General features: G+C 43.9%; 2 protein-coding genes across 7 annotated transcripts in view; one reads left to right on the top strand and one right to left on the bottom strand.

Annotated features, from left to right (window-relative positions):
* Positions 1-13,373, top strand: part of mgat5 (alpha-1,6-mannosylglycoprotein 6-beta-N-acetylglucosaminyltransferase) — a 76,799-nt gene extending 63,426 nt beyond the window's left edge. For all 3 annotated transcript variants that reach the window (XM_027291850.1, XM_027291848.1, XM_027291849.1), the window contains 6 exons: positions 5,433-5,582; positions 9,585-9,731; positions 9,839-9,955; positions 10,409-10,483; positions 10,582-10,739; positions 10,953-13,373. In XM_027291850.1, coding sequence (XP_027147651.1) covers positions 5,433-5,582; positions 9,585-9,731; positions 9,839-9,955; positions 10,409-10,483; positions 10,582-10,739; positions 10,953-11,151 — 846 coding nt within the window. In that variant the 3' untranslated portion in view covers positions 11,152-13,373. The remainder of the gene's footprint in view (positions 1-5,432; positions 5,583-9,584; positions 9,732-9,838; positions 9,956-10,408; positions 10,484-10,581; positions 10,740-10,952) is intronic.
* Positions 13,363-17,885, bottom strand: part of LOC104925339 (transmembrane protein 163) — a 26,695-nt gene continuing 22,172 nt past the window's right edge. For all 4 annotated transcript variants that reach the window (XM_010738942.3, XM_019255479.2, XM_019255481.2 and 1 more), the window contains exon 9: positions 13,363-17,835. In XM_010738942.3, coding sequence (XP_010737244.3) covers positions 17,775-17,835 — 61 coding nt within the window. In that variant the 3' untranslated portion in view covers positions 13,363-17,774. The remainder of the gene's footprint in view (positions 17,836-17,885) is intronic.

The following is a 17,885-nucleotide window of genomic DNA, read 5'->3' as shown; positions in this document are numbered from 1 at the left end:
CATTCCAGTGAAACTCTGCTTAAACCACATGAACCAAGGACAGCAAACACTGTGATAATTAGGCTTGAAATAATATACACCCCTCCTGATTACAACTGTTTTGTTCACTGCTTCACTTGAATGTATGGAAGATCCCCCTGGTACCATTAGCTTCTGTATACAAGGTGCAAAGCCTCTAATTACGTTTAATGGAGCATGTGACGTTACAGGTGTTTTCATCGCTGTAGGACAAGCAGGAATATTTTCGCTGCTGCATATGTTTTTTATATATATATATATATATTTATTTATTTTCCTTGAACTGAGCTTTGAACCGAATATGCGCTCAGCCTGTTACGCTCGGATGACTGTGCAGCCCACGTATACACAGCCGAGACTTCTCAGCAATCACATAGCACCTACTTTACTGTCTGACAGTCAGAAACATGGCCAGCCACCAATACTCCAATAGCTTCTACACTGTTATGTGTAATGGGGCGTGGCAAGGCGTTGAAGTAAATAACATCTCCTGACTGCACTCCGAGCACTTGGGGATACTATTTTACCACCCGTGTTCCCCCGGGGAGTCCTTAAGTATCTGTCAAACTGTCTATTGGCTTTTACAGTGCATCTGTTAAGCTGTTTATTTACACGTACACCTGTGATACATCGTTTTCATCTGTAATGATGTGTAGCAAAGAACCACATCATATCTGAAGCTGAAATGCATCCTGCACTTTTAATATTTCACTCTCCTAAGATGTTCCGATATGAACTATGATCATGACGTTATAACATATTGGAAATACTTTACTCAAGTAAGTTTCCTCCACATTTAGTCCTTCGGTGAAGGCGTCCTCACTATCAAAGAGGGACAGAGGTCAGTGATTGGGACAAAAAGGTCTCACACTGCGGGAGCGCCAAGAGGCCATGATTGCTGCTACCATTGCTTCAGTGCCCTTGTGCAAATCACTAAATTTAAATCAATCGCTGTTACTGTAGTGGTGCATGTCTAATATCCTTGCATGTAAGAGCTTGTGTGTTATGTGGGGAATGTTTTTCCTCCGCTAAAGAACGGTTGAAGTGATTTCCTTTTTTTGTTCTGACTGACAAGCTTCCATTTTATTTGGGCCCCAGAGTCTGTCAGTTGGAAATTATTTCAGATGGGAAGATGATCGGAGGTGCGTTTGATGTCGAAGGCAGTTTGAGGGTCGAGAAAGTCGAACCAAGTGCTCCCCGTCTGCATTATGATGAGGCCGAAGCTCCTCTCGTCTCTCAAGGATGCTACAGTAGTGAGAGAGGCTACAGCACACATGATGCTTCGCTCATCTTTATTTCAAACAACCGCTGCCGAGACAAACCCTAAAGAACAAACAGTGATGAACATCTTTGAGACAGAATAAGATTCAGATTAAAGAAAGAACATAAAGCCTGAACAAAGGGAGGACGGCGTTTGTATCAAGGTCTCTCAGGTTGTGGGACAGGCTGATTGTTTCAGTTGAAATGTGCTGTAAAGCAAGATTAATCTGCTCCGTCCCCAGTGTCTCGACACCACTACCTGTCAAGATAAAGCGCTGAAACATCAAAATCTGCTCTCAGCCCTGCAGCTATAACCCCTATAGGAGAGACAGAGAGAGAGGAGAAGTTTAATATTAAAAGAGAAAACAGTGCTGTACATTCACACATCAAACTTGTTGATTTCCATCTAAACCAGATCAGAGAGCTCGTACTCCCTGTCTTCATTTCTGCAATGCCCTGTTAAAAAGCTGACAAACACACCTTTGGTCCCATAACAGTAAATTTTATATTATCGAACACGTTGTATATGTATATTTGCATATATTCACAAGGTCATGATACAGTAATAAGCGTGGATCTACTGAATCTTGAAGGTTACACATTTTTACAGAGAAAATAGGTCAATACTTTTTATTGAGTGTAATCACAAAACTCTAAAAGTAAGTCTTTTTATACTTCTCCACTTTATTTATCAAAAAGTAAAACTCCAAGTCCCACTGTATAGTTTTTAAAAAATAAAAACAAAAATTAAAAAAACATGCATACAATCTACAAAATCATCCCATATTTGTACAATTGAGAAGAAGAGCATCATTAAATTAATATTTAAAGGCAAAATCTTGTCTATGCTTGCAGCTGAAAGATAAAACGTGAAATCCTGAAACAGTACAGGTTGTGCTGTGGTTGAAAAACAAATACTGAAAGACGATAAAATGGAAATAAAATGGTCGTTTAAGTTGGATTTTCTTGTTTTTTTCCCTCACAGTACATAGAGAGTAGAGCTGCTAGCACGGTCCACATATAAAAGTGTTCATTGGCTGGAAGCAGTCCATTGAATTGCTTCCCTGTGGTATCAGCTGGTTACGAATAGTAAACCTGACATGTTGGAAAATGTTGCAGCTTATTACTCGGGTCGTTCCTCACTTATAAATTGGAGTGCTGTAACACCAGCAGTCATAAAGAGGGATCATTTGCATCAATAGCAAGTTAGCCGTGTATCCCCTGCTTCCTCGCTGTGAGTCTCTGTGTCTCTCAGACTGTGAGCTTTCCTCCCGGGACACTCATCCCTCAAACCCTCCCCTCCGCCAACGGAAAGCTGCAGCCGCCGCCTCTCCTGTTTCCTCTACAAGCCAGGGTTTACAAATTCCCCCTGATTTACAAGGTCATAAAACTCACCTCCTCCTCCTTCTCTCCTGCTTCAATCAACCTCTCCAGCTAAAGCAGTTATTTTATAACTCCCTAAGCACATGCTCCTGTACAAGGCTGCCGCAATCGATCTGCCTCCCGGTTTCACATTGCATATTGCACGGGCTCGGAGGCGCATACATCCACATACAGCGTGCTGAGTACCACACGGGCTGTCCAAGGACACGGAGAAGGGGAAGTTTCTTGTAATGCTAGCAGTCTGTCTTCATGCCTGTTAGTGTTACAAAGTCGTAACTTCTTTCCAGTCGACAGTGTGCTGACAGCCGAGACAGGATTATGAATGGAAGTTGACACAATATCATTACGTGGAGGGAAAAGCAAGGAAACCCACAATGGATCTAAAACTGACACCTTGCATACATGCCCCTCTTTGTCAGGATTTTAATATCCTTCAAACATGCTCCCTTTTTTTTAGTCAGCATGTGCGAGGAGGAGTCCAGACATGCTCCAGAGAACATCTGGCAAGTGATGTCCCCTGACCGTAAAAGCTTTGTGTGGCGAACGCCTGGAAGGGTCGCGGCAATCTATGTTCTCCTGCTGCACAGACGCACACGGACGCATTCAGGCGGCCACAATAGACACCATCCTGCTGCCTGAAAACACTTTATGATGCCTTTCCTTTAGCAGAGTGATTTTTCCATCCTCTCCAGGCAGTACAGTAGCACACACACAACACGCACGTTCAAATTATTCAATGAATTCATGTTCGTTAAATCAGATTTCTTGTTTTTAAGTGTCTTCATCAGCTTTTTTTGATCTTTTGATTTTGTGTGTGTGCGCCTCTTCAGATACCCACCAGTACCCTTCATTTCTAAATCCCTCCACACACACACACAGAGCTCTCCTGAGTGAAAAGATTACAGGATAGCGATTTCACCCTCTAATTAGGACTTCATCTTTTCTCTCTCTCTCGCTCTCACACTCCCACACACATATACACACACACACACACATCAGGCTGCTTTAGTTACAGCAGGCTGACTGGAGGCATCTGATAGCCAAGCCTCCAGGGGCCCTGACGAGCGGCTACCTGAAATTTAAACCCGAAAAGGAAGCACCGAGGTACACACATATACACACTTAGGCACACACACACACGCAGAGTGAAAACAGGGAAATGTCCTGGAGGCAAAACGGGTCTAAAGGCTCGTGGGTAAAGTTGTGTGTAAATTTCAAGCGGTTAGCTTTTAACAATAACGAGGCCTCGCTCCTCCATGAGCGTTTAAACCATCAGTCATCGATTATGTTCCAGTTTGTGTGTGTGCACGAAAATGCCAGCTTCCATCTACACTGCCTCTCTGAAGGGCTCGGCTTTTAGAGGGTTCAACTGCGCTGTACATCGCTCCCACATGGCTCGATCTTTACAGCAGGTTCGGGGACAAAGTGAAAAAGACACTTTTTTTGTGCCGCATCTCAGCCGGAGACACAGGGGAATATTTTTTGTGCAAATCTGACTGGGTTACGTCCTCTTTTTTTATAAAACCTGCAGTGACGATCTCAACATGGAGACGATCAAAGGCCTTTTATTGTGGAAGTAATGTTTCCATCCAGACTAATTAACAAGACCTATATTTAAAAAGTGACTAATGTGACTGCCAAGAACATAAAAAGATATTCAAAGTTAACTCATCGTAGGCCAGTCCAAGAAACTGACGACCTGCCATTTCAAGCTGATTCTAGTATGAGCACATTTTTAGAAAGTCTGCTCAACACAAACTCACGAGTCTCACGGGTCACTTTTAGTATTTTACTGCATCTTTGTCATCACTCTCATGAATTCACAATTTGGGGCATATAGAGAGTTTAAAAGATAGAAAGGTTTGACCTCACTGGGTCTTTCATATATAAAAAACGGATTGATTACACCTGCTACTCTCAAGGAAAATATACTTGATATATAAACAATGACTACAAAGTTGACTAAGCCCCAAAAAGGATTCCTCTGGTGATGTATTCTGATATTGTGCCCTTATTTTTGGGTCAAACTTCTAAAATGAATAGTGTAATTTGTTGACCTTGCCTGTCTGGAAAATGCCCGCAAACTCCTGCCAGAGACATAAACCGAACTTCAAAATTCCAAATACCAAACGCCCCAAGAGATAAGCTTATTTTTCTTGACTTTGGAAAACTCCTCCTCGGCCAATCTGTAACTTATTGAATTTCTTAATTTCCTCGCTTCACTTTTGACCTGGTCCACTATGATATCCACTGGGCAGCATTCCTCCGTGATGGAAGTAGGCTGGGTGTACAGGAAGCAGGTTTTTATTGGCATGCCTTGAATGCTTTATTGTCTTTTTGATCAAGGACATTGCGGATCAGGTAGACTTTTATAACAATTGCAGGGGTATTGTTTGTGTGTGTATGTATTTGTGTGTGTGTGTGTGTGCACTGATTCTCCTCATACAGTGCTATTTTTAACTCGGCCTGTCATTGTGGCCAGATGGTCAGTCAGGTATCTTGAACAAAAGTTCACCAGGCCGCATAGCAAAGTGATGATAGTTATCCCCTTTCAAAATAATAGTAACCCAGAATGGTTTATTTAGGGAAGCTAAATTAATTATTCATCCCGGGTGGTATCTTTTGTCTCACTTTGAGATTGACCCTCTCGCAGAGGACTTTAAAAGATAACGGATTCCCAGGAGGCTTGTAGTTTGTGGACACCTCTTAATGTCCTCTAATGAAGAGTAATCAGTAACAAAACTGAACGTATCTCCCCTGTTTTGTTCCAGGACAAAAAGAAATACCTGGACGTTATCCACAGCTACATGGAGGTCCACGGCACGGTGCACGGCACCAGCACAGTGCACCTCCCGAGCTACGTCAAGAATCACGGCATCCTGAGCGGCCGAGACCTGCAGTTCCTCCTCCGAGAAACCAAGGTGAGTCCAACCCCGGCTGTAAATCGTCTAACATGAAAAATGTCCCCGCAGGGAAATAAAAGCATGAGGGCTTATTAGATGGTTATGAAAGCCTCAAAGCAACTCCCACACTTTTTTCCTCGTGACATTTTTGAAATGACCACGAAGCTGTGGCCCAGCTAACCTCCCAAATGTTGAGGAGGAATTGTGTGTGATGTGTGTGTCTGAGTACAAATTAAACCTTGTACTCAAACACAGTGTTTAGGCTTTTCAATATGATAGAAAGTGTCCCTCACAACAATGACTATTACAGGAATGTTTCAAAGCCTGGCCTCATTAAAAAAAAAAAGGCCAAGATACATGTCAGTACTAAAACGTAACTTGAAAGAATTGTTAGAGAATAAAAATGTGATTCTTAAGAGATATTGGAATAGTCTTTGAAAAACCCTTCAGACTGTGTGGCTGTAGTTCGTCTGAGTCTGTCCTTGGTCCAGCCGTCCACAAAAGCACTTCTCCATTCACGTCATGACTTGTCTCCTTCCTCTCACTACTCGAACCGCTCTCATTCACAAAGACAAGTACACACACGTGCACGTTCAAAGAACGTGTGCAGAGCTTTAAAACACACATAGCTTTGTTTGTGTTGTCAAACGAGATTTATGTCAGGACGATTGACACTTCTATGGCAGAAAACGTGTCAGTTTGACGCTCAAAGTACCTCGCGATTTATCCGGCAGCCTTTATCCAACAAGCTAAAATAACAATAGGTGAAAAACATCATTAGTGCTGGCATGGAAAGACGGAGTCAGTCTTCTGGCTCCGCTCGTCATCCTTTTTCAGAAGAATAGGATGGAGGAGAGCTTCGATTTCTTTCACCTCTGGAAGCACATGCTTTCCCATCAGGCCGGCGAGGGAGGAGAGGCAGACTGAGAGAGGAGAGAGACATCAGACAAGGAGCTGGGGAAGAGAGCCATAAATCATGATTCAGGCTTTTATAGAAAAAAAAGATGGATTGAGATTTAAACCCCTTTGTGCTGAAAAGATCCTGCGCCTTGCTTCAGCCAAAAAATGATTCTTGGCCAGCAAATCCTGCTCTTTTATTGAGCGCCTAAAAAAAAAAATAATAAAAAATCCCCAAGAACCCCTGCTATGTTGAGTAAAGTTGAGTTTTTTTTAGAGAGAAAGGCAAAGGTGTGTTCAGCAGTGGAGCGAATCATTCCAGTGTAAGCTAAGGGTAAAGAGAAACAGCACTCCAGAAATTGGAGCCAGGGTGAGTTTTGGTTTGCTGGATTCATTTATCCTCTCACTAGAGATGGGATGCAGTATAATCATCCTCGTGTCCTCTCATTACATGTGGTTCTGCACAGAGAACCCATCAGGGAATGCTCCATTAAACCCAACAAAACTCAACATTTCAGCCACATTGTTGTTTAAGCACTTACAGGGAAAACAAGACCACGCTTTTCCAAACACGTTAACCGTTACCTGCAATCAGACCGCCTGAGCTAATTGGCCTTCTGGGGTTCGACTATTGACAAAGAGTGTATTGTAAAAATACCCCGAGTGTGAGGCGCCTCTGTGAAGAAGAATGCCACCGTTGACGTTTGGTTTCCTGAAATAATCTCCGACATGCTGTGATGCACCACGGGTAAAGCTTTGCTGCGGCGTGTCGCCGGCTGAGACAGTCAAAGGTTTTGGATTTTTCTGACTCTGCCTCTCTTCCATCTCGTACGTCTGTCTGACTCGTTAATTGCCTCCCACTGTCTGCCTCGGTTTTGTCTTCCTCTTCCTCCTCCACACACCCACAGCGTTATATGTATTAGCCATAAATATGTCTGTAAATAAGAAACGATGCCAATTTTAGCTCTTCATCTGTCTCGCACGACATTATTGTCGTCGTTTTCTGCAGAGTAGAAAACAAACCCGTCCCATGACAGGCGCAGGAATTAGAAAAAGCCTAATTAACTCGCTGCCTCATTAAACCCAGCAACCGCCATGTTTTATGCGATGTGGCAGGGGCTGACACGCAGCCACAAGACTCCAAATGTCTCGTGCAGTGAGAGGGTGTTTCTTTGTTCCAACAGTCGGTGATCTCTTACATTTGAATGTTACAGATAGCCGCTCTTTGTTTTGTAATCTTCATCCACTGAACGTTGCCTTTATCTTGAGTGATTTCACGTTGACCAAAGAGTATTCAAATACAGCAGCCTCCCTTCACCCTCCTGCACTGTTACTGGATAAGACCTGCTCAGTTTTAACTCGACCTGTGTCGCTCTGATTACTGGGTGCTGTAGCACATGTAGGTGGTGGTGTGTCAGGACGGGGATAGAAATGAAAACTGAGGCAGGCTGTTTCAAAGTGGAGGACAGATCGATGGAACAACAGCTCTGATGCGCAGCATTAGATGTTATTAGCAGGAAGTCCGTCGATACACAAAACTGCCCTGATGCACGCTAATACAGAGCTTTCATTACGTTTCATGTCGCCCGTCTTAAAAAGGCTGCACTGTGGCATTACCTTATCCACGCTGATGAGCTCGGGGTGGAGGGGAAATGGTTCAAGGGAGACCTGAGTGTCCAGACTCATTTTGGAAAAGTGATTTCATGTTTAAAATCAATAAAAATATGTGATTAGATCAGAGATCCTGACTGATTTCAGCAGTCACGTAGGAGATGGAGGCAGCGTTTATTAATTTCTACCTCTGATTCTTCAGCCTGGATGGAGTCACTGCTTTGTCACTCTCTCTCTCTGTTCACCCCCTCCCCTCCTTGCTCCCTATAAATAGTGGGTGACTGTTTCTCAGCATTGAGGAGCTTTTGCATGCACACACAACATACACACAGAAGAAGAAGAAGAAGAAGGCGTGTGCTTTGCTGCCATCTGTTGGCAGAAATCATTTTAGTTTGAAACCAGAACCCCAGCTTTGATTATTCTCGTGCGTGCAGACATACTTCATGTGCAGCACTGCGTTGTGTCATCCATCAACACACTCTGCTCTGTTCCTATGGACAGATACACACTGACCAATGCAAACACACACAGACTAGCAAATGTGGCCCTCCAGTAAACGGGTCACTCGTCCATTGTTGCATCCTCCTCGTCCTCGTCCTGATCTATTAAGCATTGAGAGAGTTTGCTGTATCCATCCCCCGTGTGCATGCTCCTATTGTGCATCTGTTGCAAGCGTTTGGGGACAAAACTGAGCTAATTCGAGGGAAATAAATCCAAAAAGTACAAGAAGGCTCGGCTGTCCGGCCTCCAGACGAGTGAGAAAAATCAGGGTAGGGAAAGTGCACACACATCTGCTCCTGATAAAGAGAGCTTTGCAGCTTCCCTTGATTACTACGGTGTACAGAATCAATCAACATCAATATAAGAACACTAACCAGTGCTGCAAACACACTAGTCATGTACTGTAAGTCACATGGTTTAGGAGGGGAAACCTGCTGAGGGGTCACATGATGATTGACAGGAGAGAAAATCAGAAAAAATCTATTTCTTTTCAGTTTGCTCCTTTTTTTTTAGGATTTCTAGAAATTTCCCCGTATTTAATAAATGAGTTGGAGCAGGAAATCACTCTTTGTTGCACTGGTGGAAGTGACGAGGGCTTACAAGTCGACAAGTGGCTCAGGAACTCATCATCTTGTTCTCAAAGGTCTGCTGAGGTTCGCTGTGTTTCCATCTGCAAAACATCCACAGCAACTCCCTCTTCTTCAAACGTCCGGTGGCCTATTGGGAGGAATAAACATTCAAGCGGTGTCTTTGCATTATCCTGCTTGTTTTCCCTCCCTCGTTTTCTAGAGAAAAGGTGCTGCCTCAGTGCTATTTTGTGCTGATAACATGGGAGGTTTGCTTCAACAACAGCTAACTGCTGCTATCAGCAAACAAAAGAAACTCCTCAACAGCCTGTGAACTTTTCCACCCTCACCCGACTCTTTGTTCTTTCAGTAGCTGCACCCGTTTTCCCTTGATTTAAAAAAACATGCATGAGGCTCATGAGTTTTGGTTTTCTGTCCTCTGCAGTTGTTTGTGGGTCTGTCCTTCCCCTACGAGGGTCCCGCTCCCCTGGAGGCCATCGCCAATGGCTGCGCATTCCTCAACCCCAAATTCAACCCGCCGAAGAGCAGCAAGAACACGGACTTCTTCAAGGGGAAACCCACGCTGAGAGAGGTGAGAGGAAGAGGGCGCGCATGTCCCGCATGGCTCTTCTGCTCCAGATAAGACTTTTTTTTTAAAAAGGTGCGTTTGTTTTTCCTAACCTCTAACTCTCTCTGCAGCTGACCTCACAACATCCGTACGCGGAGGTGTACATCGGTGAACCCCACGTGTGGACGGTGGATATCGAGAACTCTGCCGAGGTGGAGAGGGCCATCCGCTCCATCCTCAGCCAGAAGGTAAACGGAAAAAGACACAGTAGATGAGAGTACGTGAAAGTTCGGGCTTACGAAATGTGAGAAAGCAGCCGCAAGAGACAGGACGAGTGAAAGCACGGGGGAAAAGAAAGAGAGATCCTGTTCCATCTTCTCGTCCAGGCCCATGCATATTTAAGGACCGGGCTCGGGACCTCGTGCTGTGTTGTGCTCCGCAGAGCGACTTCGGAACAATGGCCTTGTTCACCGGACGATCCTGCCGAGCCTCATATGCTTCGTGATCCGTGGCGAGCTGCGACCTACCAGGCTCCGGCTTGGCTCGCGCTCCCCCCCCCCACGCACAAAGACGCAGAGAAAGCAGCGAGTCACTTAGCGCCACAACAAAGGCCTCGCTTGTTGGTCCTCTGCTGTTTGAAGTTTCCCCTCTACGGATCACAGGACGACCTTCTTTGACCTGTTGTGTGTTTGTGTGTTCAGATCGAACCCTACCTGCCCTATGAGTTCACCTGTGAGGGGATGCTGCAGAGAGTCAACAGCTTCATCGAGAACCAGGTACTTCACACTTCACGCCTTCCTACGAGCCTTTGTTCAGCCAAGCTTTTTTTAGTTTTGTATCCCCGTTGTGTAATACTACGCCGTGTCCTCGTCAGGACTTCTGCCACGGTCAGGTGATGTGGCCTCCCCTCAGCGCTCTGCAGGTCAAACTGGCCGAGCCGGGCCGCTCCTGTAAGCAGGTGTGTCAGGAGGAGCAGCTCATCTGCGAGCCATCCTTCTTCCAGCACCTCAACAAGGACAAGGACCTGGCCAGGTGGAACACACACACACACACACACACACGAACAGATGTTAATGTTATTTTTAAAAGCATCCATTAGGTGGCAGCACAGTGCAGGTTCGAATTCATATGTTGTCATCCAGAAAGGTGAATTTAGACGAGCTGCAGTGTCGCTTTATCACCACTGGAGGGTGGAGTGTGTTCCTCATAAATAGTCATCACCTCCTCTCTGTGTCTCTGTCTCAGGTTTGGCGTGGACTGTCAGACGGTGGAGTCGAGCGCCGACACGGTGGTGCCGGCCTACAGCCAGTCTCGCCGCCACTGCATCTTCCAGTCCGACCTGTTGCTGTTCAGCTGCGCGGGCGCCCACCAGTCGCTGCAGCGCGTCTGCCCCTGCCGCGACTACATGAAGGGCCAGGTGGCTCTCTGCAAAGACTGCCTATAGCACCAGCACACAGGCTGATGGGAGGAGGAGGAGGAGGGAGGAGGGGGGGTGCTGACGGAGGATTTGACAGGGGAGTGGGTGGGTGTAGGTGGTCGTGTTTGTGGGTGGCAGAATGATGTCAGAGCAGCTTAACGGGTGTGCGAGCGCTGTTCATCATATTTATTGTTTCCCCGTCAGCTGCTGGACGTGAAAGCAGCCCGACCTGAGCATCCGTCAAACCCCCCTCCCCACCCCACCCCCTCCACCCCCGATTCACAGAGTCCTGGAGGCCGTGTACAAATACTTGAATCCGCAAAAAGGGAGTGGTCTTAGACTTTAAAGCTGCAGCAGAAGAGCTCCCACCTTGGTAAGACTGCACATATCAGTGACTTCCTGCCTGTTTGGCGTCAGGTTCAGGGCAGCAACGGGACCAAGGAGACTCAAACGCCCCCCTTCCCCCCCTCCACCTCTACCTGACACCCCCACCCCTCCTCCCCTTCCACTACTTACCCATCCATCCACGTCTCCTGGTCTAATCTGAAACTGTTTATTCTTTTAGGTAGGTTTGCACTGGACTGGAATCCCCGCCACACACACACACACACATTCACACATATATATAATATATATATTCACACACAGACGCACACACACGCAGGGGGACAGGCTTAAGAAGAACCCAGTTTTACACTGTAACCGACTTGTTCCTCCTCTCCTGGATGAAGCAGACATGTAACGTAGAAGTTTAGATTTTTATCCTGACACGTCCTCCACGTTTGAAGCGGTCTTCGTCCCCCCCTTTAAAGACAGGAAGGTGTAGGTTTTTCATTTTTCACGTATGAGTTGCACATTTGTTTTAAACGATAGCTATAAAGAGGTTCCAGGGTGTGTGTATGTATGTATGTGTGTGTGTTTCTACAAGAGGCCAGTATCGTCCAAATGTTTTAGCCCGACTGTTTCAGCACACCGGTACCGGTTACTACGCACACAGGGAGGGGAAGGGGGGTGAGGGTCGTTCTCTGTAGCTAAAGCTGTCGTGCCGTCGTTGTCGTAGATGATAGGCCGTCGTCGGTAGCAGTGGTAACACCTAAACACCTCGGCAGCGAAACACGCAGAAAACGTGAAAACCTTCCCGAAACGTGTTCGCCCGCGTCCTCGCGCTCGTCTCCCGCCCAACCAGACGACAAGCTGTAAATCAATTCAAGCTAACTGTAACAAAAAAAAAAACGCGCCAACAGAGCGTCCCCCAACGACGCCAAAAAAACAACTCCTTGTTTCTCTCTGGATAATCATTAGGATCTTAATTTGCCTGCAGATTTGCAAAGAGAAAAAAAAAATGAAGACAAACGTGAAAAAAATCGTAGTTCTTGTGGTGAATGGAAAAAAAATGCACTACGTTAATCTATTCGCAGAGGTTTAACAAGATATTAGTAACACTGTATATTGTTCATATGGGTTTAAAAGTTTTTCTTTTTTATTTATTTTGTATACAGATCTTTATCTCTGTGTTTTGCTGGATATCTTTGTTTTTTTTTTATTTATAGGAGGGGGTGTCTTCTTTCTTTTTCCTTTTTTTTTTAATAGATTTTTATTTATGGAGGGTATAATTAAAGAAAGGACAAACAAACAAAAAAAAAGTGCTTATCTTCAAGTGTATGACCGAGAGGTGGGAGGGAGAGGTTCTGTCTGCTTCTATTCAGCTTCCAGCAGTGATGCGAGGAGAAAACGCTGAAAGACGTGTCCAATGTTGGAGAGGAAAAGGAGCGAGTTACTCCTGGGGGGGAAAAAAAAGTATTTGTCCTCCAGTTCAGAGGGCAGAAAAAGAATTTTGTAAGCACATAAATTATAATATTTAATATATAATATAAGTCCATACCTGAGCTGGACCTGGAGTCATACTTTTGTGGTTCACCTGACATTTTTTTATAGAAAATGTTCCTTTAAACGCTCAGAAATTTGCACGACATTTGGTTTTAAACCTAAATCTTTAGAGCAAGTTTTAACCACAGAAGAAGAGCGGCCTCCCGTCCTTCCTCTCATCACTGTCTCCTGAAGACGGACAGCAGTGGACAAACGCACCTCGTCTTGTAGTCTTGAAGCCAGCAGGAGCCTCATACACTTTGTGCTTTGATTTTTCCGATCTCAGTTCTTCTGTTTGCACACGTGTAAATTCAGCCTGAAGCTCCAGTGTTCCACCTTCTACTCTGTCACTGTCAGCTCGGGCTGTTTTTATGTTTTGTTTTTTTACTTTTTTAAAACAGGTCAGTGATCTGCCGCCAAGTTAGTGTTTCAAAGAACATGATGTGCCTTTTTCATTGTTAACTTTTGGTTCTGCCTGCTTCTGTTCTCATCATCGCTCAGGCCGCTGAGGTTTGTCAGGGCTGAGGGCCAACATGTGAACGTGATGGGGGGGAGTCACACCTTTTATCAGAAAAAAAAGTAAAAGTTTTATTTTTAAGTTGAATTAAATTCATTCAAATGTTTTAACCTAATATAAATCATTTAATTTAATTGCTTCAAACCTCACAATTAGTTTGGTTGACTTGGAGAAAGTATATTGATTAGTTATTATAGGAACATGAGAAACTTAAGTGTTACACCAGAAGACTACAGACATGTTCTGTAGTAATCAGATTACATGTGAGATTTGGTGTTTTGGAGTAGCACATGTACGACACAGTGGGTTTTCTAGATTTCTCGGGCTTAACCCGGATCACTCACAGCAGTCGTCTGTGTTTTTGATTTTGTGCACGCGACTTCCTGCGGTGATTTTTAAAGGTTCACCATATTCTGTAGTTTTGTTACTGTCAACAAATCCCATGACTACTAAAGACGGCTCGCAGGTGATTTACTAAGACAGCTGGGCGTTGTAGTTTTTTAGCAAACTTTACTCAAAAGGGGGTAAATTGTGAATCTGTTGGGGACTATTTTCATTTGCTCTAGAGAATATCTATGCCCATGATCATGTCGTTTTCCACTCCACAGAGGCTCTGGATACTTTTATTGTTTTGCTCTTTTCCTGAGATTGGTTGACAGTAAGAAAAATCTAGAAGATGACCACACTTGTCTTCATATGTGTCAGAGTCCGTAATGATTCAAATCAGAAAACCGAGTGTTAACAAACATTCTGACCTCCATTTAATAGAAAGAACAGTGATGTCTTTCTCCGTGAACAGCTCTCAAGACAGTCGAACCTGTTTTGTTGCAGTAAAAGCCTTATTTCCTTTATGTTTCAAAGCATGCTGTCCATCAACTGTTTGGTTTCAGGAGAGATCGGCTCCGTCTGTTCCTGGAAAAACTGGAACACCGTGCCATCAGCAAAGGTTGTGTAGAACAAAACTGCATCCAATGCATTACAAAAAAAAAAGAAAGAAATCCTGCTACTTACAGTCATCCATGTATCAATCTGTGTTCTTTCAATCTCCACCCTTGTTTGAAGCTGTCAGTGTCTGAAACAGCAGAGTGTTGATGATTGTGGTCCGAGCAAGCGGGAGGTGAATAACGCAACGACAACATGTTTTGGTTTTTCACAGTCCTTGACGAGTAAGAGGGATATAACTTTATTTTTAAATAAACCTTTTTTCTGTGACAAAAGGCTCCGACTCTGGTTTAATATTTATTTTACATCACAGCAATACAGATTCAGTATTTACACCGGCACAGAAAAGTACAGTCAGCAGCTGGAATCCCACAGTGTGTGTGTGTGTGTGTGTGTGTGTGTACTTGTTTCATTAGTTAGTGTGCGATGGGACAATTTGAGCGCAGATTTATGTGCTTCCGAAGACTTTTTTTTTTCCAAGAGCATAAATTACTTTGCAGAGGAATTATTACCCCGTGAAGAGTAATTTCATTTGAGTCCAAGAGTTTGAGAGCAGGCAAATGAGTTTAACAGAGGCTATTGTGTGCTTATGTGGATAATAATAACATAATGGATTTGTTTGTTTAACTTCAGCCCAACATGATTATAATATCCCTTCAAAACATCTTTCTGTGCTTCTAAAAAGTCTTGAACTGCGCTCAACGTGTCCTGTTGCACGCCTACACATGTCAGCCACAAGTATAACCCCAAAAACTGATTCTCATCACCTTTAAAAAAAACAAAAACAAAAAAACACCACTGTTGTTATCAGATAAACCTAAAAATGTGACTAAAGGCTATGTATTTGTGCGCCGTATAAACTAGTTTCACATCACAGTGTGTACATTCAGTTACAGCCACTGCAGCAAACACAGACTTGAGGACGACGAATGAACTCCCTCCTGCTGCCTGATCATCAAACTGATTGTTACATTCACATCCCACAGTCACCAAACACTGATCAGTAAGATTTAAGGCGTTGGAGCTAAAAAAAAACGAGCACAGGTGGGATGAAAACACCATCAGGTGTTATTCCATACTTTAGGAAATAACCATCTCAAGGTCTGTGAGTAGTTTAGTGGCTGCTGTGCTTCAGTAAAATCTCAGTTTTGTGCTTTTCCGCATATTCACATCTACAGGCAGGCCGACGGACCAATATCAGAATATCCTGTATAAAAAGCTTGTTTCCTTTAGTCATAAATTCATCAGTAAATAATAATAATAATAAACATCCACCAGGTTTATTACTGTTATTAACTCTACAAGTCAACATACCTAATTCACCACAAAGATCAGGAGCTGCCCTTTTAAATCCTAAAACAAGAAGTGACACTGGATGCAACATCGAGAAGATCAAATATCATCGCAGTGCAGTGTGTGGGCGATGTTTCACTGTCGTGGTGCCCCCCCCAAAAAAAGATCAGGCATCATGTACAAAAACAGTTACAAAGTGACAAAGTCAAAGCATGTTTGACAAAGTCATGGCTCAAAAACAACTGAAACAGACATGATGTGTCCTGTTGGACAGTGTGGACAGTTTGGTCTTTGATTCATGCAGAGTGCACACAGTATTTCCCAACAATCATTTAGTTTCTGGTGTGTAATCCTTCACAGTATGATAAGTTTCTAGCGTCCATCCTAATCTTCACTTTTGGTACCGTAGGTGCTTTTGCACTGATTAGAGGAAATGTATGGCTCTTATCAGCTGAAACGTCAAAGTCACCAATCACATGAGAAACATTTACCCTCAATCCCAAACTAAAGCTGCCGATTCAGGATCAGGAACAGAAACAAAACTCATAAATGTTCCCTGAAAGCTCTACAATCCCTGCATGATACTCCTCAACAATAGACCTTTTTTTTTCACAGCAGCTGTTTGGACATGAAGTAGTCGGGTCATCGCAGGTGTTTTCCAATAATACTAATGACCAAACTCTCTGAACCCGATCAGGTCCACTGTCAGCAAGCTGTCTCTGATGAGCCACAAACTCTGTTTCACTGTCTCATTTGGATTCTTTACTTCTGATGTTTGTCTGATTTTAAGGATGTTCTCATCGATCACTGAAGTGGTATGTTGCTTTTGTTCCTCTTTTATTGGTTTCTTCCGTCCTTTGTCTCACATGTTTATACTGTGAATTTGATGACTAAAAAGTTGCGGGGTTGAACTTTAAAACAAACTTTAGACTAGCTGCAGATCTTTCTCAGGGGGAGGGTGGTCATGGACCTGCAGCTGCGTTACCTCTTCTGGTCACTAGATGGCACAAGTTGTGAATGTAAATCTGATATCCTTGGGTTTAAGCTGCAGAAACAAAAGAGGTGGGGAACCTGATGTAAACAGAGCTGCTTTTGAACGTTTGCCTTCTGTTTTTGTTTCAGCGGAGGCTGACTCAGGTCATCTGACTGAATGCCAAAAATGATTTTTATCCTCTAGGACTGTAAACCTGACTGTGTTGGCATTAGGCTGCTGAAACAGTGCCCACTCCAGGCTTCCCTGCTCCCGTCACAACAGTCTAGATAAATATTGTAAATAGCACATCACGTTACTGAGCCTCACTGTGTGTGTGTGTGGTTGTGTGTGTGCTTGTATACCTGCTATGCCAAATGGAACTTTTATTGATATCTTCTCTAGTCATAAAAAAGGCAAAACACCATTAATACTCCACTGCTACATCAGCTACATCAATCAGATTGCAACATTTTATAGCACAGCTGAGCAAAGGCCTCTAGGAACCATGGGAAAAATAAACTGCTGTGTTTTGACAGGGCGATGAGGTGTAACTGAGGTATTGTACATCAACGTGCTGTACAAAAATCTGCTGCTTTTAAAGAGTTATGGACTCTCTGAGTCCACACGCCTCCAGCACGCTGCAGTCCAAGCTCGTCCCTGTCCTGTTTGGTCATTTCTGTCTCTTCTACAACTGAGTCAACAACATTTTTTTTTGTTTTTTAAGTGAGTTCAACTCTTTCACAGTTAACCTTCTAGTTTAAATATAGAGGCATGAAAGAACAGACTGCCCCGTTAACTTTTTTAAAGACAGACAAAGATATTATATATACACCAAATTGTAAAACACTTAAAAGGTGCCAAGACTTCGTCATCTTCAGTTCAAATCTTTGAACGAAAGGACTATACAGACACTGAAGCCTCTGCTGACAAAGTGAGGACTCAGTGTGATTGTCTATGAAGAGACTGCAGGGATTTTAATCCCCGTCCCTCTCCAGTCAGTCAGTCAGCCCAAACTTCCAAACCCTCCTCTTCTCCCTCTTTCTTTTCCTCTGTGGTCCGTCACTCAAAACGCTCGTAGTTCCTGGTCTGACGGACCCGTGGGACCATGTCCAGCAGCAGCCTGCGGTAGAAGAAGACAAGGCCTTTTAGAAAGCAAAACCAAAAAAAAAC

Source organism: Larimichthys crocea, chromosome XIX (assembly GCF_000972845.2).
Source record: "Larimichthys crocea isolate SSNF chromosome XIX, L_crocea_2.0, whole genome shotgun sequence".
Lineage (NCBI taxonomy): Eukaryota > Metazoa > Chordata > Actinopteri > Sciaenidae > Larimichthys > Larimichthys crocea.
This window is presented reverse-complemented; position numbering and strand designations above follow the sequence as displayed.